At 47.4% G+C, this 25,200-nt stretch overlaps 2 protein-coding genes across 4 annotated transcripts in view; one reads left to right on the top strand and one right to left on the bottom strand.

The window, feature by feature from the left end:
• Positions 1-13,453, top strand: part of SPG11 (SPG11 vesicle trafficking associated, spatacsin) — a 31,459-nt gene extending 18,006 nt beyond the window's left edge. For 2 of the 3 annotated variants that reach the window (XM_035131867.2, XM_035131868.2), the window contains 19 exons: positions 151-356; positions 857-965; positions 1,937-2,096; positions 2,491-2,763; positions 2,954-3,154; positions 3,581-3,688; positions 4,011-4,173; positions 4,957-5,171; positions 5,701-6,472; positions 7,015-7,157; positions 7,325-7,526; positions 7,698-7,835; positions 8,529-8,662; positions 9,020-9,127; positions 9,900-10,068; positions 11,094-11,182; positions 11,403-11,558; positions 11,671-11,822; positions 12,257-13,453. In XM_035131867.2, the coding sequence (XP_034987758.2) occupies positions 151-356; positions 857-965; positions 1,937-2,096; positions 2,491-2,763; positions 2,954-3,154; positions 3,581-3,688; positions 4,011-4,173; positions 4,957-5,171; positions 5,701-6,472; positions 7,015-7,157; positions 7,325-7,526; positions 7,698-7,835; positions 8,529-8,662; positions 9,020-9,127; positions 9,900-10,068; positions 11,094-11,182; positions 11,403-11,558; positions 11,671-11,822; positions 12,257-12,437 (3,679 nt within the window). In that variant the 3' untranslated portion in view covers positions 12,438-13,453. Of the gene's footprint in view, positions 1-150; positions 357-856; positions 966-1,936; positions 2,097-2,490; positions 2,764-2,953; positions 3,155-3,580; positions 3,689-4,010; positions 4,174-4,956; positions 5,172-5,700; positions 6,473-7,014; positions 7,158-7,324; positions 7,527-7,697; positions 7,836-8,528; positions 8,663-9,019; positions 9,128-9,899; positions 10,069-11,093; positions 11,183-11,402; positions 11,559-11,670; positions 11,823-12,256 lie in introns of those variants that run through there. The other variant, XR_004693595.2, reaches the window with a different exon arrangement.
• A 792-nt stretch (positions 13,454-14,245) lies between these two features.
• EIF3J (eukaryotic translation initiation factor 3 subunit J) lies at positions 14,246-22,729 on the bottom strand. Its single transcript, XM_035131872.2, has 8 exons — positions 22,633-22,729; positions 22,400-22,512; positions 19,367-19,421; positions 19,076-19,167; positions 17,487-17,601; positions 17,129-17,287; positions 16,166-16,239; positions 14,246-15,222 (listed from the first exon to the last, which is right to left on the bottom strand). The coding sequence occupies exons 1-8, from the start codon at positions 22,655-22,657 to the stop codon at positions 15,091-15,093; spliced, it is 765 nt and encodes a 254-aa protein (XP_034987763.1). The 5' UTR covers positions 22,658-22,729; the 3' UTR covers positions 14,246-15,090.
• Positions 22,730-25,200: the final 2,471 nt, after the last annotated feature.

The raw sequence follows: 25,200 nt of genomic DNA on the forward strand, positions 1-25,200 counted from the left end.
TACAGTCCCCTTGGCTTTGATTTTGACTTGCAACCTCTCTCCTGTTCCAGATGCATGATGATGATGATTATTATTATTTTATTTATTATTTATACCCCACCCATCTGGCTGCTAATCTGATGCTAATGACTGCTGCCTTTTCTTCCCTAGGATCCAGCAAGCAGGCAATGATGCTTATTCCTTGGCCCTCTCCTTCTTTTATGTGCCTTCTGTGGCTTCTGCCTGCGCCTGCTTCTTGGAGCTGCTGGGCCTTGATAGCCTCAAACTCCGGGTGGATGTTAAAGCTGCCAACGTGATCCTGAGCTTCATGTCTCGAAGAGAGGAGCCTCAGCATAACTCGATCAGGCAGTCCTTGGGTAGCGTTTCTTCTACATGTTTTCTATATTGGAGAAAAGAGTGTAATATTTGATGGGCGCACAAGAGCAGAAAGCCCCCTGCCCTTTTGTTCCTGAATGGCAAAGTCCACATCCACAGTGAAGTTAGAACTGTTATATTTATTTAATCAGTTTGTAGACTGTATAATATTATAAAAATTCCAAGTGATTTACAAAGTAGACACCATAAAATCACAAGGTTAGAATACCAGCAAAACAAAAATACATAATATTAATAAAAGCACTCAACCAGGCATCCCCAAACTGCGGCCCTCCAGATATTTTGGTCTACAACTCCCATGATCCCTAGCTAACAGGACCAGTGGTCAGGGATGATGGGAATTGTAGTCCAAAACATCTGGAGAGCCAAGGTTGCCTATGCCTGAGCTAAACCAAAGGTAGATAACCTATTGGAAGAAAAGTATAACTTTGAAGTATTCTGCAGCCACATGAAGCAAAATGTTTGCCTTTTCTGTTTGCAGTTGAAAAGCTGACTCAGCTGGCGGAGGGAGAAAAAACAGCAGCAGAAGAACTCCTTGTCTGCTTGGAGGAAGCTGTGTGGGATAAGATGGAGCACCAGGAGATAAGCAAGTGAGTCAGCCCTTTGAGTCCAGTGGTGGGAATTTGCTATACATTCTTTGTGGCCTTATATTACTTCTGTGAAGACTTAAGGATTCAAATTTGGAAGGATTGATTTGATTTTTGAGTAGATTTGATTTGATTTATTATATTTCTATGCCACTTTTCATTCAAGTGAATCTCAAAGCAGCTTACAAACAATAAATAACAATAACATAATAGAACACCACAAATACAGCTTAAGGTTGAAGTGTGATGTACAGAACAAAATAAAAAGGAGGAAATCGAGTATAGCTTGCATGCTGTCCCCACCCCCTTTACTTTTTAGCCTGGAATCCCTGCTAGCTGTGTATTAGCAAAGAGAGATCCCCCCCTTCCAAATGCTGTTTCTGTGTTTCCAGTTTCCTGTATCTCCACGTTCACTTGAGTCATGGGGTGGAGAGGGGTAGTTAAGAACACCAAAGCAAGGAGGGGCAAAGAAGAGTGTACGAAGCAAAGGGCCCAATTAATCCAGGCTTGTTTCCAGATACCTCTGAGGCATGAGAGCAATGGCACTCTCCCGCCCATAGCAGCTGCCATTCATACGCATGCCCCCTCTGACACTGGAGGTAGTAATATCTTGCTGTCATAACCAGTAGCCTTTGATAGCCTTGTTCCCTGTGAATGCTGACCCCTTTCAAAGCAACCCAGATTCATGGCCATCGCTATGTTTTGTTAACAAATTCTTGCAATGTCTTTCCTTTTGTTTGCCTCTACTCTTCCACCATTTATCTTGATTGGATGACCCAAGTGTGGTCTAGTATTATGTGTTCATTTTCTGCACACCATGCATAATGTTCTGTGCCTTCACTTGCCTTTTCTTTAGAGGGCTGTTGTGCTAGTCCCTTGATGGTTTTGGTTGTTATTGGCAAGTGTTTTTTCATGGAGGTGGAAGCTTAAGTTACTGGCTGTTTCAGTAGAGCTAATACAGCCCTTCCCCATAGGACATCCAGCGAGGCAAGGAAGCAATGGTCTCTGGTGGCCCAGTTTTGCAGGCTGCATGGCCTCAAGCTGAGCATGTCATATCTGAAGGTGTGTGCGAGATCCAGCGAATGGCTGCAGTTCCTCATTGAAGCCCAGAGGTACAACTACCAACCCTCTGAGGTAAGGGGCCCTTCAGGCAAAAACGATATGTCCATCTTTATTAATTTGGGGTTTAGTCTTTGCAGTGGCCCCTTTGAACAGACAATGCTTTTGAAATGGGGGGAGAGATCACTAATGTGGCTTCATTTGCCCTGGCAGCAGAAAGACAGGTACAAATCTATAAGGGCATTAATATAGTAGAGTTCTAATTTGTGTTTGGTATGTGTACCACTTTGCTGTGACTCATGAGCCCAAGAGAATAAACCAGACTTCCAGGTGTTTTGTTCTGCAACTCCCATCAGTCCCTCGAGGGCACCAGGTTGGTGAAGATTTCAATAAACCGTTGTCTGGTTGCCACTTTGTGCTGTTTGTTCACTTTATATTGCTCACCTACTTTGTTCTTTTCCTTCCCCAGGTTGTCCCCATCCTCCGGGAGTTTCCCCCTCCTCTGCAGGACCACTTGAGGCTGGCCTTGGAGGATTTGCAGTCCTCAGTTACTCCATTGGAGGACGGTCAGGGTGGCAACTCCCACTGGCTGAGGCATAAGCAAAAGCCAGGCACCCACACCAGTGATCTTGTCCGCATTCTCCTTTGGTGTCAGGAGCAGCCGCGTCCCTGGCATTGCCTTCTGAGTGAAGCTGTGAAACACCAGGCTCCCATCCTGAGCGTGCTTGCTGCATGCTTCCAGGTAAGAATCCTCTGAGGATGGCCCTGTGCTTCTGTTGTTGATTTATTTCCGTAGGCCGTATGTATAGCATCAGTGTGATATTTTAGAAATATTTGCAAGTACATTCCTCAAGGTGGATCACTTCCTCCTTGTATCTAACTTTCTTTACCTCTTTCCCACTCCTCTCTGGCCACATCCACCTGTTTGGAAGGACACCAGTATTATCCATTGCCTCTGTGTTTGGCTCATAACTTCCTTGGATAGCTCCACCACTGCCCAAGTGACAGACTATTTGGAAGACTCGGCTGAAACCCATGAATGGGATCTTCAGGACTTGGCCACCCTCTGGCAGACACTTCTCCAGAGGCAGAAAATCCAAACTCTTCTTCGTGGCTTTCAGTTCTTTCTGAAGGTAACTCTATAAGTCCCTTTACCTGATATTACTTGGGCTGCCTCTGCTGGGTGCACCAGAAACCGCCCCAGCATGCAACTCCCATTTGTTTAACTTGTGCTTCTTCACATTTTCTAGAATGCCTTTGAAAATAAATGCAACAAGGGTTCCTGTGTGTGTGTGTGTGTGTGTGTGTGTGTGATTTCTTCAAACTGAAAGCTTCAAGAGACATGGAGACTGCACATGGAGCAGCCCAAATGAACCCTCCATTCCAAGTTAAGGAAGGGAAATGGCCCAATTTCTGCCCCTTGCTGTGGTTACACTTTCAGAGCCTCAGGAGCTAGATTGGCGGAGGGGGGGGGGGTTCAATGTCAGAGGTGCATTTTTAAATAAATGGTGCAACACTTGTGAAGAATGTTGAACATAAATTTGCATCAATCTATTCAGGACTCCCCTTTGCTGATGATCCTGGAGCTGTATGAGTTGTGCATGGACTACAGAAACTACAGCGAAGCGCAGAGCAGACTCCTTGCATTCCAAGCCAGTATTTCAAGAGTAAGCAGACCCTTCCCTTTGCTTGCTGAAGCTTTTGAAACCAACTCTTTAATTACAGAGGTAGCTAGCATCTCTAGGCTAGAGCATGGTCTTCTCTTGAGTGTGTGAGGTTTAATTTTTCCAGTTGAAGGATTGTTTGAGCATGCGGACACACATGTATGGCTCCCCACCCTTCTTCCTTGGATGCATCCTTCCCAGTTCCCTACCATACTACAGCTTTGCATTGTACAAGTTGGCTTAATTTGTCAGAGAGCTGAAGGAGAGGGTTGGGGAAGAGGCATGTTTTGGCACTTGGATAACTTTCAAAATGACTTTTGCACAGCTGCAAGCCCTACTCGAAGGTCCACCTCTCCTCTTACCTGTACCCTGGCTGGTGTCGCAGGCTTCATTTCTTCTTGAGCTGATGCTCCAGCAGTGCAGGACTCAGTACGAGCTAGGAAAGGTCCTTCAGCTTTTTGCAGATACGGACACCGTTCTTCCTAATGGTAAGGACAGTTTCCTTTGGTTCCCTGTCAGTAATTTGTTACCTGCACAGCCAAGACTTCCTCTTGAAATCTGCTTTCAGTGCCTGACACGAGCCCTCGGGAGGTGGTAGTAAAGGAGCATCAGCTGCTGAGTTCATTCTGCTTTTAAGTGTAGTCAACTCATTGGTTTCCGGGGCATGGAAATAGGAAGGAAATCCAGGAGGTTTGGAAGACCAGAAAAAGGGCTAGACATGTGTGAAAGCATGTTGGGACATGTGTCCTTGGCATGTTGGGAAACCCAGTCTCTACTCTCTTTGTCATGTGCATCCTCAGTGCTGCTTAGAAAGGCAGAGACTGATCTGCATGAGAGATGGTTGTCTTCTGCTTCATTTTTATACCACCTTTCATCTAAAATGATTCCAGGTTGGCTTGTGAACGTTAAAGATAGAAGAAGTAAAACATGGGACTAAACTAGTGAATTAGAAGTAACAGCAGCACTTCAGCAATTTAAAAGCATTGGGGTGAGCAAGAAGGTTTTTGGTCTGGTGTCTAAAATAAAATAAAAATATGGATGCCAAGTGGGCCTTCCCTAGTTGGGGTTCTGCAGCCGAAAAGGCCTCCCTTCCTAGGCCTCCCTTCGTTGCCCTCCACTTCACTTCTGCCAAAAGTGTTGCTCAGCAAAGGGCCACAGCATGGGCAGCTTGATGGGGATCCCCTTTGCCCCTTTCCAGAAAAGGCTGCGTCATTAAAGCACAGACAATCCAGTTAAGTACCTGTCTCTTTTTGTGCTGCTTTTGTGCTTAGGGCCCGATATGAAGAAGCTGAGTGCCCTCAGCTTCACCTTGAAGGACTCTCCTGTCTCCATTGATTGTGCCATTCTGAGCAGTTACACCCCAGAGAATTTCCAGAAGGAGTGCAGAAGAATTCTGGAGGAGCTGCAGGACCAAAGCTCTTTCCTAATAGCACGGAAGGTGGCAGAGCTGGCAGAGCTGCCTGTGGACAATGTGGTAATTCAAGAGGTGCGCCAACCTTTTGACAACTCATGTTTTGGTTGATTATTTTCCATCTTCAACCAAGGCAGATTTAGAATGTGGCTTTCCCATCTATCGGACTCAGCCCCTAGTTTTGGTGGCTCGGTTCCAGATCTGGTGCTGCCTTACAAATGAGCAAGTAAGGGAACTTGGGGACCAAGAATGAGGTGCTTGTAGTTTCCTGTTGTGGGGCAGTGAGAGGGGAAGAGGTGTTTGTCAAAGCCATCACCTTGGACTGTATCCGGTAATAATCAGGCAACCAGCGCAGGTCTCAAAGCTGGTGGTACATGTTCTTGAGCCATCAGGCCCATCAGGATGCTAGCAGCTACATTTGTCACTATCTTCCATCTCCACACAGTTCTCAAGAGCAGTCCCATGTTGTCTAAACAGGAGTTGCAGCCAGGGTCTCCCTATCGACGAATGGCCATAGCTGGTGAATCATTAGTTCAGCTTCCTTTCATTGGTTGTCATGGAAAGATGGAGCTGAGAATCCCTAGATCTTCTGTGTGTTTTGCAGGTCCTCCAGAATATTCACCTCTTGCAACAAATTGGACACTGGCCTCAGAAGCGGACAAGGCTCGAGTTCTGGGAAAAGTGCCACGAAAACTATGTGAGAAATGCCATCTCAACCCAAGTGGCCTCCAATTTCTTCTTAGCTCAGGCAGACCTTCTGTCGGAGTCCTTGGATGAGGGGAGAACAACTGGCATCTTGGAGAGGCAACTTCTTCTGACCTTGGCTGGCCACTGGTTAGCCAAAAGCGATCCAGTTCCGCTTCAGGAGCTGGAAGGGATCGAGAAAGAAATCTGGCTTTGCCGCATTGCTCAGCAGACTTTGAACCAGGGCCCTGAGAAGGCCAAGCACAGATTTTCACACCAGATTTCTATGAGCGGTGAAGTGTCCTTTGATTCCTTAGCCAAGGAGTTTTCATTTTCCAAGTTGGCTGCCTTGAACGTGCCCAAGTACTTGCAGCTGGAGGGTTTGCCCTCGCACAATGCATCCTTGCAAGCTACACTTTCTGCGGCTGATGTGGAATCGCTGAGCTTTCTGGTTGGGCGCCTGCTGGACGAGGGGAGCATCCATGAGGCCGGCCGGGTTTGCCGGTACTTTAACTTCTACAGTCGAGATGTCTTGCTAGTCTTGCACTGCAGAGCGCTGGCCTCTGGAGAAGCCCTTCCGAGTGAGTTTCACCCAGAGGTTCATGCCATCCTTGCAGCGAGAGACAGAGAGGAGGCGAAGGACAAGAATCATGGAGGGGGAGAGGACTCTTCAAAGAAACAATCTCTGAGCAGTAAGTAGCAGGAGTGTTTGGAGCTGCAAATTGGACAAAAGCATCTCTCCTCAGGAGTCCACAGAGGACTCTCCTAGGCCATTTCTTCCTTTCTCTGCCATTTTGTGGGTCTTGTTATTGCCCGTTCTTTAGAAATGTAGGTTAGTATTCATAGCATTCAAAACTGCTGCAGTGTTTTTCCTTCAAAAATTGGGGGGGGGGGGGAGAAGGGAGGGTGGCAGCTGATCAGTTGAGAATGACTGAGCATTTCCAATGCTCAAGTTTGTCATAGAATCATGGCAGTGTAGAGTTGAAGGGACCCAAAGGGTCATCTAAACCAATCCTCTGCAACATAGGAATCACAGCTAAAGAATCCCTGTGTTTGAAAATCTCTAGCCTCCAGAGCTCAGAAGAGCAAGAAATGTGCCCTTATCCCACCCACTGTTGGTTTTCTCCTCCCAGTTTTGCCCTGTCCATCTCCAGCCTTGTCTTCTCCCCCTGCCCAAACATCCTGCTCAGCCTACTCATTCCTTGCTACTCAGAGTCTCCCATTTCCTTTTCAGCCTCAAGCCTTGAGTCCTCGTCCTTTGTGGGAGGTCCAGGCCCAGAGAGCGAGGTGGTGGGCAGCCTGCAGGCCCTGCTGGCGGAATGTGTCCACGGGCGGAACTACTGCCGGCAGGTCCTCTGCCTGTTTGAGCTGTCCAAGGTGCGTGCGGGTTGGGAACTGGGGAGGGGCAGCCATTGTGCTGCAGTGATGGGAGTCGTGGGATCTCTCTAGTGGGGGCCTTGCCTGCCAGCATGGCACTAAGGGGCCTTTTGAGGATGAGGCTCCTCAGGATCCCAGACGTAAGACTTCCCCATGGTCTTTTGCAGGAACTGGGCTGCCCCTTCAGTGAGATCTCTGCCCACGATTCCGAGAAGGTGCTTCGGGTGATCCTGTCTTCTCAGCAGCCGGACAGGTGCAAAAAAGCCCAGGCCTTTGTCACTACCCAGGGAATGGAGCTGGAAACCGTGGCGGAGATTGTGGCCGAGGAAGTCACCCGAGAGCTGCTAGCCCCTTTGCAAGGGAAAGGCAGTGAGTCCTGCTTTGTTGTTATTGACCAAGGAAAATAATCCTATAACTTGTGGGGAGGCGGAAAGACTCCTAGGATTGGGTTTGGGCAAGAGTGGAGGCGGTGCTGTTTCTTCCCCTTCCCCCTGTCAGCTGGAGAATATCCTGTCACCAATATGTCATTTGTATATACAGAACAAAAGCAAATTCTGAACCCAGCAGAGGAGAGCCAGACATTCCTGCAGCTGGCTAAACTGTGCCAGGACCACACGTTGGTTGGCATGAAGCTACTGGACAAGATCTCATCTGTGCCGCACGGGGAACTTGCCTGCAGTAAGTCAGTGATGGGCGGGTGGAGGATCCTTTTTGGCCAGGGATTAAACATCCAGTAACAGCACACTAGCATTCTGCATGGCTAAGGCTGCAATCCAAAGCCTGCTTACTTGAATTCAGATCTTACTCAGGTTCTTGGGACTATGCTTCTACATAAACATAGGTAGGGTTAGGTCTCAGGAGGAGGGTTCTCGTGCCCTTTTTTCTGTTTGCTGTCTTTGTGTGGTTTGCATCTGGAAAATGCACCCCCCCACCCCCGATCATGTTCATTGATGCCAGGAAGCTGGAGTTGTGGTCGTGAAGGGTTTGACCCACATGCTGCCATTCTCCACCTGTCTTTGCAGTAGTACAGGTTTTTGCTGGAGCCTTTCATAAAGGAGCATTTAGCAATTCTGGGGGGGGGGGGGGAAGGGAGTGGCCTTCACCTAACTGTCCTCAAGGCAGGGAACAGGCTTTGTCTATGAGCAGCTGAGGAGCTTTTGCCTCCGAGAGCTGCTGTCCCCATCCAGTGTATGTGAAAGTGACAGTTGTTGTTCTGCTTTGCAGTTGAGGGACCAGATGCCACAAATCTTTGGCCAAGGGAGAAACTTAAATCGGGGTGGGGAGGGGAGGGGAGGGGGTCTCCATTGTTGTCTTGGAGAGCACCTGCAAAAGTGCAAAAAAAAAGTGCTTGCTGATTTCCTCCTTTTTCAGCTATAGAGCTGCTGATCTTGGCCCACAACTGCTTCAGCTTGACCTGTCACATGGAAGGGATCACGCGGGTTCTGCAAGCTGCCCGGCTGCTCACAGAGGAGCATTTGGCACCCAACGAAGAATATGGCCTTGTGGTAAATGACTGCTCTAAAGCTGCCCTATTTGTGGGAAATGTGACTCCCACAGATGGTCCATGCTCTTCTGTCCTCTGCATTGATGTTAGCAAGTAACAAGTAGCTCCTCTTATAAGAAGCAGCATGTGCAACCTTCATTGGCTTCCCCTGGCCTGGTAGGGAAGTTGCCTTTGCTTTCCCCTGACCAGCCATTGGAAATGGCTGATCGTTAACCTTCCACAGACTTCTGCTGTGCCCCCTAAGGAGGGGTGCTGGCGGCTGCCATGACCTGGCTTACCTCAGTGTGCATGATGACACAGAGTGAGGCCCTTTTGCCTGCCTTGCTGTACAAGTTCTTATCTCTTCTTCCTACCAAAGGTTCGGCTTCTCACTGGCATCGGCAGATACAACGAAATGACCTACATCTTTGACCTGCTGCACGAGAAGCATTACTTTGAGGTGCTCATGAGGAAAAAGCTGGATCCGGTGAGTGCAGGAGATGCAAATCTGCCTCATCCTTTCTAAAGAGTTTCAACCCTTCCATCAGAGGGACAATAGAGGGAATCCAAATGCAAATGTGTCATTTGAGTCTGAAGCCTTTATTTTCAGCAGGATGTGGATGAAGTTTAGTCTCTCTCTCTCTCTCTCTCTCTCTCTCTCTCTCTCTCTCTCTCTCTCTCTCTCTCTCTCTCTCTCTCACACACACACACACACACACACACACACACACACACACTCTCACACACACACACATCACATGGGGATCATCATCCTGAGTGATCCAAGGGAGGGAGGTTGAAGCCAGGATATGTGCTGGCTCTTTATTCTGAAGGGAACTTGACTGGCCTGGGACAGGTGGCAGTTGTATGCAGCTCAAAGTATTTATCTGAAGGCTCATTCTCAGTTCTAAAATCTGCTTGCCCCGCAGTGCCTTCAGTCTTCCCATTTGTTACCTTCTTGCCAAATCATTCCAGCATCCCTACTCCAGAATGTCCCTGCTATAGTAAAGCCATAAAGCTAAAACTCTCCTTTCATAGTGGCTTTTTCTCGCTCGCTTGTTTAAATGCAGCCATTCCTTTTCTTAACACTTGTAGCTCCAGCTCCTCTAATCCTTTTTAAATACACTGTTTTTTTGTTTTGTTTTTTGGAGGGGGGGGGGCGTCTGCCTGAGAGCTCTAGTTTCCCCTGTTCTAAGCTGCAAGCTTTCTCAGCTCCTCTTTTGTCACATCCACTCCTTTCCTCCCTCCCACTTTGGCAGAGTGGGACCCTCAAGACAGCTCTGCTGGACTACATCAAGCGCTATCGCCCGGGGGACAGCGAGAAGCACAACATGATTGCCCTCTGCTTCAGCATGTGCCGAGAGATTGGGGAGAACCACGAGGCCGCAGCCAACACCCAGCTGAAGCTCATTGAATCCCAGCTGTGGGGTAAGTTGCCATACAAGTGGCGGCGGTGGGTAGATGGGCAGTCTCTGTATTCTTGGGGCTCATCTGGCACTTCGGCAGTGTGATGGAGAGGTTCTTTATTCATCTCTTGTAAAGAAGAAGATGTGATGGAACCACAAGAGCAGCTCCATAGTTCAAGGTAGCAACTGTATCATTCTAGACCCCAAAATTCTATAGGCCATAAAACTGACTGTTCGTCCTAGCGGTATGAAATTTAGCACGGGGAACCTGTTCAGTAAGGTGTATTGTCACAGGGGATGCGTTGCGACTACTCTAGAGTAACGACTCTCCAGACCTTTGCCTTTTCATGCTTTTATTAAGTGCAGGTTATTTACAGTGCTAGAGCTATACAGGACACATGCTCTCAGTCAGACCCAGAACCCTGGAATGGCGCGTTTCACGTCTTCTTCCAACATAAGAGTCTGGGCACCCCAAATCTCCTCCCTCGCTTCCTCCTGCGTAATTCAGGAACCGGAGGGGAAAAGGGTCTCCTTTCCATGTTTTCCTTCTCCCCCTCTTCCCCCCCTCTCTCTTCCTCTCCCACATGCAGCAGAGGCTCTGTTATCCTGCCAGAGCCCCGTCTCCTCTCTACTCCTTCCTCACTGGACTCTTCCCCCTCCCCGCTGGCGCCGCTGCTGGTGGAGGAACTGCTCCTCAGGATGGGGGGGGGCTCTCTGTACTCTTTCCCCCTCACATGTATGATATGGCTAAATTTCTGAAAAAAACCACAAAGGCCAGTTGAGCCACAGCAAGTTTAAAACTTGGCATTAGGGAGGCCTATACCTGAAAGTACACATTGCCCTGAATCAGCCTAGGTTGATCTAACGAAAGGCATAATCTGCTTGCTTTGTGCCTCCTATCATTTGAGCCCTCACTGAGGTGCCTGCATTGGCTTACATCTTTGGTTCACTTGCTACCTCTCTTCCCTCCCTCTGGATTTGGCATTTGGTCCTCTGTATTTTTTGCCTTCACGCCATGAGGGCATTCACCACCTCTTTCCTTTTCAGAGGAGTGCCTGCAGGATGTGCCCACTCTGAAGAAGCTCCTGATGAAAGCCCTGACCCTCTACATAGATGCTGCAGAAAGCTATTCCAAGGCAAGATGGGAGTGGGACTGAGTGACGGTGGAAAGGCGAGCGGCAGGGCCTTGTTTGTGTTTGCTTCAGGGATTGATGTGTCCCGTAGAGTTACAGAGGTGGCATCAGATGTGTGAAGAGGGCTGTGACCAGTGAGATGTTTGCAAGTGTGGGTGTGGAGGAGGGAAGGCAGTTGCAGCCACTCAGCTTCATCCGTGCATCTTCGACTCCCTTCTCTTAGGACTTCTGTGTGCGCCAGTCCTTGCGCTGCAACAGGCTGACAAAGCTGATCACCCTGCAACTCCACTTCCTGAACAGCAGCCACAGAACCAAGCTGATCAATCTGAGCAGGAAGAGCCTGCTGGAGTGTATCATGTCCCTGCCCAGGTTCTACCAGGTAAGGATGCCAGGCACCATCACAAGAGCCTGTTGTGCCCTATTGATGGAAGGACACTGCACATTCCTGGGAGGATGATGTCAGCTGGCATTTCTCTTCCGTCTCCCCCCAGGCTGCCATTGTGGCTGAGGCCTACGACTTCATCCCAGACTGGGCTGAGGTCCTGTATCAGCATGTGATTCTGAAGGGAGACTTCAGCTACCTGGAGGAGTACAAGCAGCGTGGCCTGCTCAAGACCAGCACCTTTGAGGAAATAGCCCGGAAGTGAGTCCAAGGGAACCATTTGCACCCCACTTCTCCCAGTGGGAGACATTCCCCAAATCAGGCTTCCTGTAGTCAAGATCCTCACTCTAATCCTCGGTTGAAGGTTGCTGGTTGCAATCCTGCAAGTTGAAATACAAGCAAAGCAGAGCTTTTAAGCTCTCTGCCGTGCTTGGGAAGCAGGGCCCACTCCAGGTTCACACAGGAGCAGTTCCAAGGTTTACATAGGACCCTTGGAACCACGCCCCCCCGTAAGATGAAGTCATACTGTTTGTACTGAAAGTGGAGTTCTTCCTCCACTGGGCACCTTTTTGTCCCAAAGGGCAACACCTTTCTCCCTTGCTACACTTAGCTGGTAGGTAGAAGCGGGATATTGTCAGAGGGCAGAGTGGGGGGATGAGGCTTATGTCTAACCCTTCTGTGACCTTCTGTTCCAGGTTCAAGCAGCACACAGGCAATGAGCCTGCTCTGAAAAACCTGAAGCGGTTGCTGACCTACTGTGATGACATCTACGTGTATTACAAGCTGGCTTATGACAACCAGTTCTATGACGTAGTCAACACGCTTCTAAAAGATGCTCAGACAGGCTGTTGTCTGAAGGACCTGCTGGCCAACTAGACAATGCTTGGAAGAAAGAAGAGCCAGAGCCGTTGCTGGTGTTGTAGGAAACTCCGGTCAGTACAGGCAGGGGTTTGTGCAGAAGTGGTTAGATTTGTTTCAGTATCTGAAACGTGCAACAAAGCAGACAACAACATTAATTAATTGCATGAAATGGTGAGGAATAATTAACCTCAGGGTTGGTTTCGAGTAAATTTGACAGTTGAAGTTAGAACTTTTTATTAGGAGAGCTTTTCTCTCTGGAAATCCTTGTGTTGAATATAGAGGTTACTTAAAAACTAAGCTGGCTCTTGAAACTGTAGCTGTTTCTGGGTTACAAAATGTTGAGGGCGGGCTTTCTCTTCAGTAACCTCTCCCCCTTGCATATTGCTGGATGATATTATTGGAGAACCATTTGCTGTATAAAAATAATTTTTGTGCAGATTTAATATTGAACATATGGTATAAACTTTGCCATACCTAGTTTTCCCTGGTTGTGTATAATTTAACGTTCTCAAAGGTAGGTGGAGTGTCATAGAAACTTGCAGGCACTATCTGAGAGTGCGGAGCTCCTCTAACCCTTACGACTCCAGTGCAAGAGCTGCTCTTGCTCATTTCTGTAAAGCTGTTCCTTAGTAACAGTCGGGCACTGGTGTTGGCTATCTTTTAGAACAAAAGAGCATCAACAACAGTGGCATTGTGTGATGGTCTTGGTGCAGTATTTAAATTACAGTGGTATCTCGACAACTGAACGACTTGACTTCTGAAGTAGACAACCCCAGAAGTCTTTTTGCCGCGCGCGCCATGCGCAGAAGTGTGGAATTGTGCTTCGCGCATGCGCAGAACGGGTGCTTACGAAGACGGCTGCGGAACGGATTGTCTTACGGATTGTAAGTCAAGGTACCACTCTATAAAGTGCATTTTTGTCGGTAGGAAGGTAGTTAAATGAGGGAGGAGTGTTTATAGAAATGGTCTTCCATGTTTTGCTGTGTGTTTCTAAAGTCACCAATATAGCTTTGAGCTATGGCAGTGTTTACTTGTGTGAAGCCTACAGAACATTACAAGGCTTCCTGTAAAGGTACCCCTGAACATTGGGTCCAGTCGTGACTGACTCTGGGGTTGCGGCGCTCATCTCGCATTATTGGCCGAGGGAGCTGGCGTAGCTTCCAGGTCATGTGGCCAGCATGACAAAGCCACTTCTGGTGAACCAGAGCAGCGCACGGAAATGCTGTTTACCTTCCCGCTGTAGCGGTACCTATTTATCTACTTGCAGTTTGACATGCTTTCGAACTGCTAGGTTGGCAGAAGCTGGGATTGAGCAACGGGAGCTCACCCCGTCGCGGGGATTCGAACTGCCGACCTTCTGATCAGCAAGCCCTAGGCTCTGTGGTTTAACCCACAGCGCCACCTGTGTCCCAAGGCTCCCTGTAGTTGGGGTATATAGTGAGCCAAAGAAGCTCTTTTGGGGAAAGAAATCTTTGCTTGACTACAATTCTTGCTTGCTCCTCAAATACATATCCATTTGCAAGCTTGTTGTAGCTGTTAGTGGGGGCAAACCGTAAGTGATAGGAAGAAAGAAAAAATGGCAACCTCTTACAGGTTGATGGTTTTTATTGCTTTTTGGTGAATTAAAATTAATAAATCTTCCCATAAGCACCTGATTAAATAACAGCCTTTTAACCCTAGAGAGCAGGGGTATCTCTGGACACGAGCTATTTTCCCCAAACCATGCCTGCCCACCTGTCTAGCCCCTCACCCCAATACACCTTGCCTACAGCTAAATCCAGCAACAGTTCTTGCCCGAGGTGGAATCACAGCCAAACCAAAGCTCTCAGTCCTCACAATAGTGATTTTATTAAATTAGTTGCTTTTATAAAACATTGCAGATGTCATAATTGTTAACATAACAATTTGCCCAACTGTCGTAACTGTTGCAATTTGCTAAGCAGGATTCCTGTAAATGAAAAAAATGAAAAACAGCAAAGTCTTGTGAGAGCTCAACTAAAGCCACCACCTGGTGACAAAGAATTCTCCCAAAGAGTCAGGAAAAAAATGTGTATAAACTAAACTGCTTAGACTTAAGCCACAAGTTCCCCCTGCCCAATGCAACAGAACCAGCCTCTGTTCTGACCCAAAGAAAGGGTTATTTGCTGCTTTCAAAAGCTCCGATGTCCAAGTGCAGAATCTTCTCCCTCAGGCCATTTGCCAACCTAATGAAACACCTCAAGCTCTAGTTTAATAGATAAAAGCCATTTTTAATACTAAATACACACCATGCCCCCTTGCTGCAAACTGCTTTTGTTGTCTGGGTAGTCAGTGGAAGAGGTACAGTTAAGGCTGTTATGACTAAACTGTGCTGGTAAGAATACAATTTTGGCCTTGTTGAAATTAATTAGTTTCCAATTCAGTGCTGCTTCTGCTGCTATGAAGTCAAACATGAACAAAGTTCCATTATTTCCTATGATTAAGCAATTGAGCCTCATAATTGTACTCCCATGGCATCGAGATGGGCACCCCAATGCTTCAGCAGCTGAGTGGCGACAAGGTAACCCAACAGCACAAATATACTGCCCTTTTTTGATTGTAGCATTTGGCAGAATTTAAAGGAAAGAAGTTGTGCTACACATTTAAGGGATTATGGGCAACAGAAAGACAACAGGAGGGAGAAGAAATGTCACATGAAGTCTTCAAAGTCTTGTACATAGCCACCGTCATAACCACCATAGTCTGCCAGGTCATCTTTCATAGTCGCTTTTAAACCACCTCCTGGCACCACCCCCTTTTTCTTCTTTTTGGCTTTGTTTTGCTGTGGGAAAGACAGAAGCAGTTTAGGAAGGGATCAATAAATCCCAGGCTCAGCATCCCTTCCCTCAATTAGTGAAGAGAGAGCAGCACTTTCTATAAACACAGAATATGATTTACCGTATTTATTTCATGCAATTTATATGCCACTAGATTCTTAAAAACAAACCCACCACCCGCAAAGTGGTTTACAAATAAAAGAATGGGCATTGCTTGGATTTTCTTTCATAGAGAAAGAGGTAGTCTAACACGGTATTATGTTTCATCTACTGACTATGTGTGTACTGTGTTTCACCAGGAAAAATTATGGATTTAATTGGGCAACGAGAATCGAGAAACTGAACACATTAAACATGGCAATCTTGGGGTGCTTCAGCATAGGTATTGCAAAGATGCACATGGTAAGAGGGAGATGGCAAAGAGTTCAAGCATCAATGCTTCCAATCCTTCGCTGATCTGGCATGGTCCAGATGTATGGAACTACAGCTCCCAAAATCCCAAGCCATTGGGAATGAGGGGGACTTGGGAGTCCGACAACACCTGAAGGGCACCCAATTGGGGAAAGTTGGATTAACAACTTACAAAGTTGTAAGAACTGAATGCTACTAAGGTCACTGGAAAGAAGCATTCTACAGAAGCTAGGCATCACCCAGACAGGGGTCAGCAACCTAAGGCCCAGGGGCCGGAAATGGCCCACAGAGGCCGTTTGATCAGCCCACGAGCCACACCCGAATCCAGCTGCCTACCCGTGCGCTGCACTAAATTGGTGTGACGTGGGAACTTGCTTCCGTGGTGCCGCAACACGCTGAAAATCGCGGGTGCACAATCCGGCTCACGGAGGGATCTCCGCGGGACCGAACCGGCCCAGGCAAGATAAACCTTGCTGACCCCTCACCTAGAGGGCACCCAACACAAGCATTATCAAAGTAAATATGCTCAAGACGTACCTTCTCTTGTTTCTGCTTCTCGCTGCATAGCACTGTCAAGGAATTTGTGATCTTTTTCAAGTCATCAACTTCCACTAAATTGGAAATAAAAGCACAGTTAAGGAGGGTCATTCATATGGCTTTCCAAGCACTGGACCCAGTTTGTTTCTTTTACTGAATAACGGGATTCCTATTTACAAAACAAGTGTGGCATTTTAGATCTCCACAGAAAGCCCCTTTCAGAAAAAAAAATGCTTCAGACAGAATGAAAAGAAGCCAAGGGAAAGAAGGGCTGAAGCTTAATAGCAAAGCATTGTGGGTGTTCAGATGCTTGTGGCCACAAGTTCAGCCTCTGCCATCTCCAGGTTACAAGCACCTCAAATGCAGAGCTGAAAAAGACCCCTCTGCCAAGCAGGGTAGACAGCCCTGGGTCAATATTCCCAGGTCAAGGTGGCTCTTCCTTATGCTGCGTGTAAGTGGAAAACAGGAGACAGATGAAATAAGCAATTGCTCACAAGCTCTCATGATCTCTGAAAGGAAAACCCCTTAAGTCTCCCAGCTGCTGTGACAGAGATACAAAGGACAAGGCTGATCATAGTGGCACAACCCAATCACAGGAAATATTTTAGGTGGCCATGTAAATAAATGTAAATAGAGATTACAGTAAATAGAGAAAATAGAGATTATGATCCCCCAAACCCTCAGGCAATGCTGATTAGGACTAACTAAAATGCCACAAGGATGTTGACTGTTACGAAAAACAGCAAAACGGAGTAGAAGGGGAGCCAAGTGTAAAATATGTCACAAATAAGCCCAAAGCGCTGCAGTTTGTAACAGTCTTCGTAACAGCACAGGACGTATTATACAGACTAAGAACACCAGCTTAACCCCACCTGACCACCCAGCCTTTCCCAATTGATCCCCATTTTATCTCTTCCACACGTTTAGAAGAACAGAGTGCAAATTTGTGATAAACATACTTACGTGAAATACATACATCTCGAACTAATGCTTCCAAAAAACCAGCATAATATAGGGATTTCTCATACAGTGTAATTTTCTCTTTTAACAATTTGCCGAACTCCGTGAAGTCATCTTTGGAAGATGGATTCATGGCATCTATTCCACACGTGCTATTTACACCTGTAGAAAGAACACCCAATTGATCGAAGTGGTGTTGGAGACAGTGTGGCAAAAATCAATTACATTTCTGTGGTGCCCAGAAGTGAGGGGCAAACCCACCCACCCGATTTCAAGTATCAGGCTCCCTGGTGGCAAATGTGACAACAGAACATCCTTGTGTATTCTATACATGTCTCCACAGCAGGCTCTTAACACTTACCAAAGGTTTCTTTTGCTAACTCAAGGTCTGCCTCTTCTTGCAATTTCTGCAGCCGTAGTTTTTCTGCTGACTGTTCTTCTGGCGTAAGTTCTTTAGATTCTTCCGATTCCTCTAACTTGAAAGAAGTAATAAAATCAAGATCAATTATGTGCAGCAGCTCTTTTGTCAATGCTGCTTAATGTGGGCTTTACAAGCTTGGCATTCATATAGCGAGCATACAATGGGAATATTTTGAATCTTTAATGTCCTTACATGAACACCCCTTCTGAAGAAAATCTGACCACTGAGTTGAGCATGCAGGAGTACCACAAACAGGTTTAACTCTTGCTTTACTCAACTATATTTAAAACAGTGAAACTTCAAAATAATTGTTAATGTTTATATATATAACTAAGCAACAACATAGCAAAAGTTGCAGAGTCCAGTATGAAGCAAAATGTTTTTTTTAATCCCCTAGGTATTACAGTACTAGAAATGGATAGTCATGTGAGACTGTAATAACACTGCTTCTACAGGGTCAAATGGACCCCCCTTTTTGCACAAGTTAGCTTTTCAATCATTCAGTTATTTGTCAAAACAAAATTTAAAAAAATCCTTCCAGCAGCACCTTAGAGACCAACTAAGTTTGTCATTGGTATGAGCCTTTGTGTGCATGCACACCTCTTCAGTTATTTGTGTCCATTACCAGGCACAACAGTGATGAAAAACAAGATAAAATACCTCTAAAGCAGGCATAGGCGAACTCAGCTCTCCAGATGTTTTGTGACTACAACTCCCATCATCCCTAGCTAACAGGACCAGTGGTCAGGGATTATGGGAGTTGTAGTCCCAAAACATCTGGGGGCCTAGTTTGCCTATGCCTGCTCTAAAGTCAATATAGTTTGGTTAAAATACAAACACCCCTTCCCTCCTTATTGGAGCCTAGAAAGAGGCCTCAGCAGCATCAAGATGGGGCCTTTAAACACCCACAAGACCCCTGTAGTGCTCAGGGTGGTCATCCCTATTTACCCAGTGTGACAGCTGGAAGTTATGAAAACTTCTTGCAGTTTTTGGTTTCTTCTGCTAGCTTGATTGTTGTCTTAAAAACACTTTCTTTTGCAATTATAATCAAGTTTGCCTATACTTTCTGTTGTTGTGACTGGTCTTTAAGCAAGATACAACACTACAAATCCCAGCAGCAAGATCAAGGGCGTTCCCCTCAGAGAAGTCATGTTCACCTGGGGAGCTGGAGGGTGCCTCTTAAAGCTAACCTCACCAGGTTATCTACATACAAGCAGAGGGAACTGACTTGGGACAGCTACACATGTAGCAACTCACTCAAAGCAGCAGCAACTGGAGCAGCTCAGTGTGACCTCACTGGACAAATTTGGAACATCCAGACAAAGATCTCACTGTGTGGACAGAGCTGGCCTTTGCTAACTCAGAAAAGTATTTCCCACCCCCAGCTCTTTGACATCCTCATAGGCAAAGGCTTTTGGGGCTCACTACTTAACAAGACAAAAGGGCAGGTAAAACTTAATCAAGGCACTGAAATTTATTTGGTGCAGGAAATAGGATCTCCACCCTCTCCTATCTCAGAAATGCCTTACCCTTTTTTTAATCTCCTCTTGCTTTTTCTTCTGCAGTTTTTCCCTCTCTTTTATTTTTTCTGCTATTTTCTTCTTTTCTGAAACTTTGGGTTCTGCAAACAGGGCACAACATTATTTCCTTCCATTTTATTTTTCAGTGCTAAGGATTCAGAACAAGAACTGCTACCCACACATCATCCATAGGTATCCAATCCCATCTGCAGGAAACATGCATAAGGCTGCCCAAGCCACAACCAGCATCCTCCTGCCCCACAAAAGGAGCAGAGTCCCGCCCCTCGCCATATTTCTCACCTGTCTTTACATCCGCCTCCTTTTCTTCTTCCTCTTCCTCATCATCCCAGTTATCCTAGATGGGGGAAAGAGTAGGTAGACTGGTTGTCAGCAATCATGCCCAATGCAGCAGCCCCTGACCCCAACACTAGATCCTTTTTCAAATAATTCAATGCAGTCTTTGGAACCCGAGTGGAAAACTTGGTACCAGGCTTACCACTGAAGTGGCCAGGTTCATTTCCACCACTTCAGATCACTGAGGCCATATGCAAGGGAAGCTGGTAGAATTATGACTCTGCTCTTTAAGAGCCTCACTGCTCCCACTCTTAAGAGTTACAGGAACTGAGAGATGGACTCTCAACTAAGGCCAAGCTCAGCCAGTATGACCCACTCAAATGTTGTTTTTCCAAGGACAAAAAGTAAGTTTTCCTTGGAAAATGAGAAACATTCCCACAGTGTAAAAAGCTATAGAACTTCGCCCTGTTTGGATGCTGTTCCAGGGAGGAGCCCTCAACCGGAGTGCTAAAGCCAGCCATCAGCTGCTTAGCTATTTCCACCAAAGACATCTTAAGACAGCACCCTTAAGCTAATATAGCTGCTGCAAGATGGCCTCTCTGCATCTCACTGGAGCCAGCTCAGCTGCAGACTCGGGTCCTTCCGGCCTTGAATTGCAACAAAGCATCACACTTAATTGCTAACTCCAAGTAGAACACTTTAATTACCAACATAAGTGAAAAACAAGAGGGGTGGAACTGGACTTCCCAGTCCAGAGTGCTTTGCTCACCCAGCAAGTGCCAGAACACAGGAGTTCTGCTGGAGCTGCAGCTCCAACACATGGCACATTGGCTCAGCAGTGTCCCTCATAGCACAGTTGGATCATCTTCCCTTGCACACTATTTTTCCAGTCTGCAATTGGCTAACAATAAAACAAGAACTGCCTTCCCTGTCTGGAATTTCTTATTTGCTGCAGCCAAAGGAGTGGTTATTTACAAACCTGTTTTTGAAACAGTAGCAAGGGAGGCTTTTTCAATAATCAACAGCACTGATTTACAAGTTACTCATCTCTGCATCCTTGAAAAACTCACTGTGTGGATAGAGACCAACCTATCTTTTGCAAATAAAGTTTCTGACAAAATATACAAGTGTCAACAGATATTTGAAGTATAAGCCAAGGAAACTGAATGTGGCTACTTTTACCCGCAGGATTATGACACACATCAAGCAGTCACTCATCTCCCACAAGTAAACTAGTGTGCCTGGCCATATTCTAGGGACAGGCCCTCTGACATCCCATTTCCAGAGTCTATAGCTTCTCAGCAGCAACCCTACAAACAGCCACACCCTCTGCCTGGCTTGACACACCTCCATCCATGCCCAGGGCTGATAAGGGCAAGGCTGAACATATGGTCCTACCCAAAGTCCATTTGCTCCCCTGATACAACCATGGCTGTAGTCCCAGAAAAACAAAACAAATTCATGGCTGACAGTTATTCCAGCTCTAAGAATATGACCACTATAGAAATAAACTATATATAAACTATATCCTCATTCTGAAAGAATCTGGCAAGGTAGTTGCATCAGAGAAAGCTAACAGAGAACAGAAGAGACTCAAACATGAACCATCAACAGGGTTATTAACTTACATTAAGCTTCCATCAAAGCACCAAAGTTTGTGCTCCAATATGACAAGACATGGACAATTTTACTGTTCTAGGTTGTTTTAAGAGAATCCAAAAATATATTAAAAACCCATCCATCATTAAGAATTTTAGCACACCCATGATTTTTGTTGCAGACAAATTCAGTAAGAATGGCTTGATCAATAGGAATATCTCCCTCTCAAACACTGCACGGTTCCCCAGCTTTCTGTTAAGCCCCCTCCTACATCACAGAAAGGTACAGTTGCCTGACAGTTTCATGCTTTGTCTTGTCTCCTTTTAAGGTGAAATCTGCAAAACTCAACAAGAACTGCTGCATTTTCCTCTCCTGAAAGATACTAAAACTTGGGGGGGGGGAACTATTTCATGTTCTTAGGTTACCCTGAAGTCTGAACAAGCTTGATAAACTATTTCACTTGCCTGGACACCAGCGTGTAATGTTTCCTTGTGCAGGAGATGGTGGCTGCCCCCAGCTTTATGCCCTTCTCCTTCATGATCTCACTCTCTTTCCAAAACATATAGTAATTAGATACTGACTGGTCAGCGGGTAGCTACAGCTGGGTAATCCCACCTGCCTTTCTCTCTGCGGGCTGTGAGCAAGAGAGCCCCACAGCCTAAGCCACGAAACGGACCCAGCCAGCTGCAAGCAAGAGAAGCAGGACTTGGCAAGAGGTCTGAAGTCCGTAGAAAAAAGCGGGGTGCCCTACAAAGATGACCCCGATTCAGTGGGCCGGGGCCATACAGAACTTGCTGAGATCTTCTTGGGCCCGCTCTCCCCTCCCCACATACACACTGTACAGGCAGCGTAAAGCATTTGGCCCTGGCTGTGCCACATGCCCCAGGGCCAAATCCTGCCCTAGATGAGCAAGTACCAAAGCCGAGCCACAACCAAGTCCCACGCGGCTTCTCCCGCGGGGGGCCAACTCCCAGATCGACTGGGAAAACGGTTTCCACGTCCGGGGCTCCCTGGAACGACTGGCAAGGGACTGAAAGGGGGCGCCGAGAGGCCGCGCTAGCCGAGCAGCCCTCGAACCAGCCACGCAGCAGCCCCGGCACCTGTTGGGCCGCCACATGGCAGAAGCGGAAGCGGTCCAGCAGGCGGCGGCCTGAGCAGCCCCCACCCCCATTACATACAGGATCCTTTCCTGCTGAGTCATCAGCCCCTTTCCCGAGCCGGGAGACCCAGCACGACATATGGAGGGCCGCGGAGGAAGGACGGGGAGGCAGATCCAACACGCCCCCCCCCGCTCGGAGAAGACCCCCCCTCATCCGCTTCAAAATCCCCACCCCTGTCGTGGGGGGAGGCAGAGGCGTCTCCATAGCGACCGGGCCTACAAGGGGCCGGGAGGGGAGAAGCTTCTTAACAGGCCTGAGTGGGGGCCCTTCCGCTGCCCACCTTGACGTCGTCGTCCTCGTCCTCGCCGGCCCATCGATCCACCGCCACCACCCCGGCCGGCGTGGGTAGGAGCCGCCTGGCCACGGGGTCCGGCGCTTCGAAGGAGTCCACGTCTGTGGCGGGAGAAGGAGGAAAAGCAGCGTCAGCAGACGGGGCTGGGCCGAGGGAACGAGGAAGGGGGAGGGAGGGAGAGAGACGCGCCGCTGGGCCGGACTAGGCCAGGTCGGACTTACCCCAGGAATCCGCCTCGGCCGCCATCTTGCCCGCTTGCTCGCTCAGGCCAGTCAGGCAAGCAGGAGGGAGGAGGAGTAGTAGTAGACGTCAGTCGCGCGGAGCATGCCGGGATGGAGGGGGGGACAGGAGGCCGACGCGGAGCAATAGGCGGAAGTACCGCCGACCCGCTCCGCCCCCTCCTAGACCACGACGGCGACGTTGGCCATAGATTTACTAAAACGATAACTTGACCACGGGGACCCAGCTTCCGGTTCTGTTTAGGGTTTAAGGGCGGATGGGAGTTGCCGCCTGTTACCCGAAAAAGCAGAGGAGTCTCTGCAGACTTCCGGCCGCCGCCTTGACATTCATGTATTCTACGGGTGAGAAAAACAGCCCCAGACCTCATGGTTTACGCTCTGACACAATCACGGCGCAAAAGCGAAAGGGGTTGCAGGGCGGAGATCGGGGAAGCGGAGCAGCCTCAGGCCCTAGAATTCTTGGCATGGCCAGCTTGCGGGAGGCAGAACAGCTTAAGCAGAGGCAGCGGCAAAAGTTGCTGGTGGGGAGGCCCTGAGCTCCAAGTGCAATGTCTGCGGATGGCTAACCCTTGAGGGAGGAGCCCGTGGAGTTCATTCCACGATATCATAGAACTGTATGGAGTCATCTAATGCCGCGCAATGCAAGAATTACAGCTGAAGAATTCCTGACAGGTGGTTATCCAACCGCTACTTAAAAACCTCCCATCAAAGTGAGTCCACCACTTTCTGAGGAAATCCGTTCCACTGTCCCAACAGTTCTTACGGTCAGAAAGTTATTCCTGATGTTTAGTCACAATCTCATTTCTTGTCATTTGAATTCATTGGTTTGGGTCCTCTCCTCTAGAGCAGCAGAAAACAAGTTTGCTCCATATTCCATGAGACAGCCCATAAAATAGAAAACACAGTGGACTTATAGAAAATATGAAACACTTATGCTTGCAGGGATTTGAACTGGTGACCCTGCAGCCTGTCTTAGTCCCCTTCACTTTTGCATTACTGCAAGTCTACTGGCCTTTCCCAGCTGTTGTCTCCACTTTCAAGGCTTCTAATGCAGAATAAAGTTGACTGTTGCTTTTTGTTACTTGAAAACAATTATTCTGTTACATTAGGCTTTTTGTAGCCTTATACCATTACTGCCTCTTGCTCAGCTGCTATTCGCTGCTATCCTGAGAGCCATTTCACACATGACACTGTCAAGACAGGTAGTCACTACCCTACCTATTATTTAATTCAATCCCAGGCTCTCATCTTTTGGCAGAATGACAGCTAGAGGCACCAGTGTGGTATTTGAACTTGGACTTAGAATAGCCAGCTGGCAGTGGCAACCAGCCTGGCCAAGTATGCCTGCCTCCTTTATTTTTTGCTTTGAACTGCTGTGACTGAAGTGGGAGCTCACTGAGGCTCAGGACTTTGCAACAGGCAAAATTCCCACCTTTTACTCTAGGGGGCACCCTGCCACCTCCTTGCTCAGCTCTAATCAGCAAGAGCAACCTTTTTCAGCTGTGGGCCAGTCCACCCGCCCCTCAGACCATGTGGTGGGCCAGACTATATTTTGGGGGGAAATATGAACGAATTCCTATGCCCCACAAATAACCCAGAGATACATTTTAAATAAAAGGACACATTCTACTCATGTAAAAACACCAGGCAGGCCCCACAAATTACCCAGAGATGCATTTTAAATAAAAGGACATTCTACTCATGTAAAAACACGGTAATTCCCGAGAAGGCGATTGGGCCACATCCGGCCCCCGGGCCTTAGGTTGCCTACCCCTGGTCAAGAGTTACACCTGGCAGCTCTGTGAATCTGCAGAGGTTTTTAAAACACCCTAAGCACATGCATGTTTCAGATTGTGTGATCAATTTTCTAGCAGCCGGACAGGAGACTGCAGAATACATTAGGCCTGCCCTGGATGCTGCAATCAAAAGGGACAGATTAGCAGCCTCTAGGTTGCTGGGAATCAGGATTGGAATCAGTTGGAAGGGTGGAAGAGTAATCTAGTCCAACCTTGTTTCTCAAGTGCCTCTGAAAAGCCTGCCTATAAACGAGAAGCACTTTAGCGAAGTCAATAGCAGGTACTCTATGTACCTGCAGCAGCTTTCACCAACCTGGTGTCCTCAAGGTGTTTTGGAGTACAGCTCTCATCGGTTTTGCCTGGGCTTTCTCTGCTTTTTGCCCCTGGATGGGTTTTGAGATTCTTTGATTCAGCTTGGCTCAGGGCATCCTTTGCCAACCTGGGGGCTGATGGGAGTTAATGGTCCAAATCATTTGAAGGCACCACTCTAGCAGAGGTTGTGTTAGGTTCTAACAAAAAACAAACGTAAGTTTGCCACCACCACCCCTTTTGTATTTAAAAAGAGTAAATCTCCTTTTGTGTGTGAATTACTTCTAAGAGAAGAAGATAAAGATTTAATTTAACATAAAGCTGCATTTGTTAGGAAACCTGATGTCTTGAGCATGCTCAAAACTAAGCACTTGCACAACCCTGCTCAGGGAAGTTTTTTGTTCGTGATTCTGTACTGTTTTTTTACTATTTTTTTGTTGGGAGC

This window comes from Zootoca vivipara, chromosome 14 (genome assembly GCF_963506605.1).
Source record: "Zootoca vivipara chromosome 14, rZooViv1.1, whole genome shotgun sequence".
NCBI lineage: Eukaryota > Metazoa > Chordata > Lepidosauria > Squamata > Lacertidae > Zootoca > Zootoca vivipara.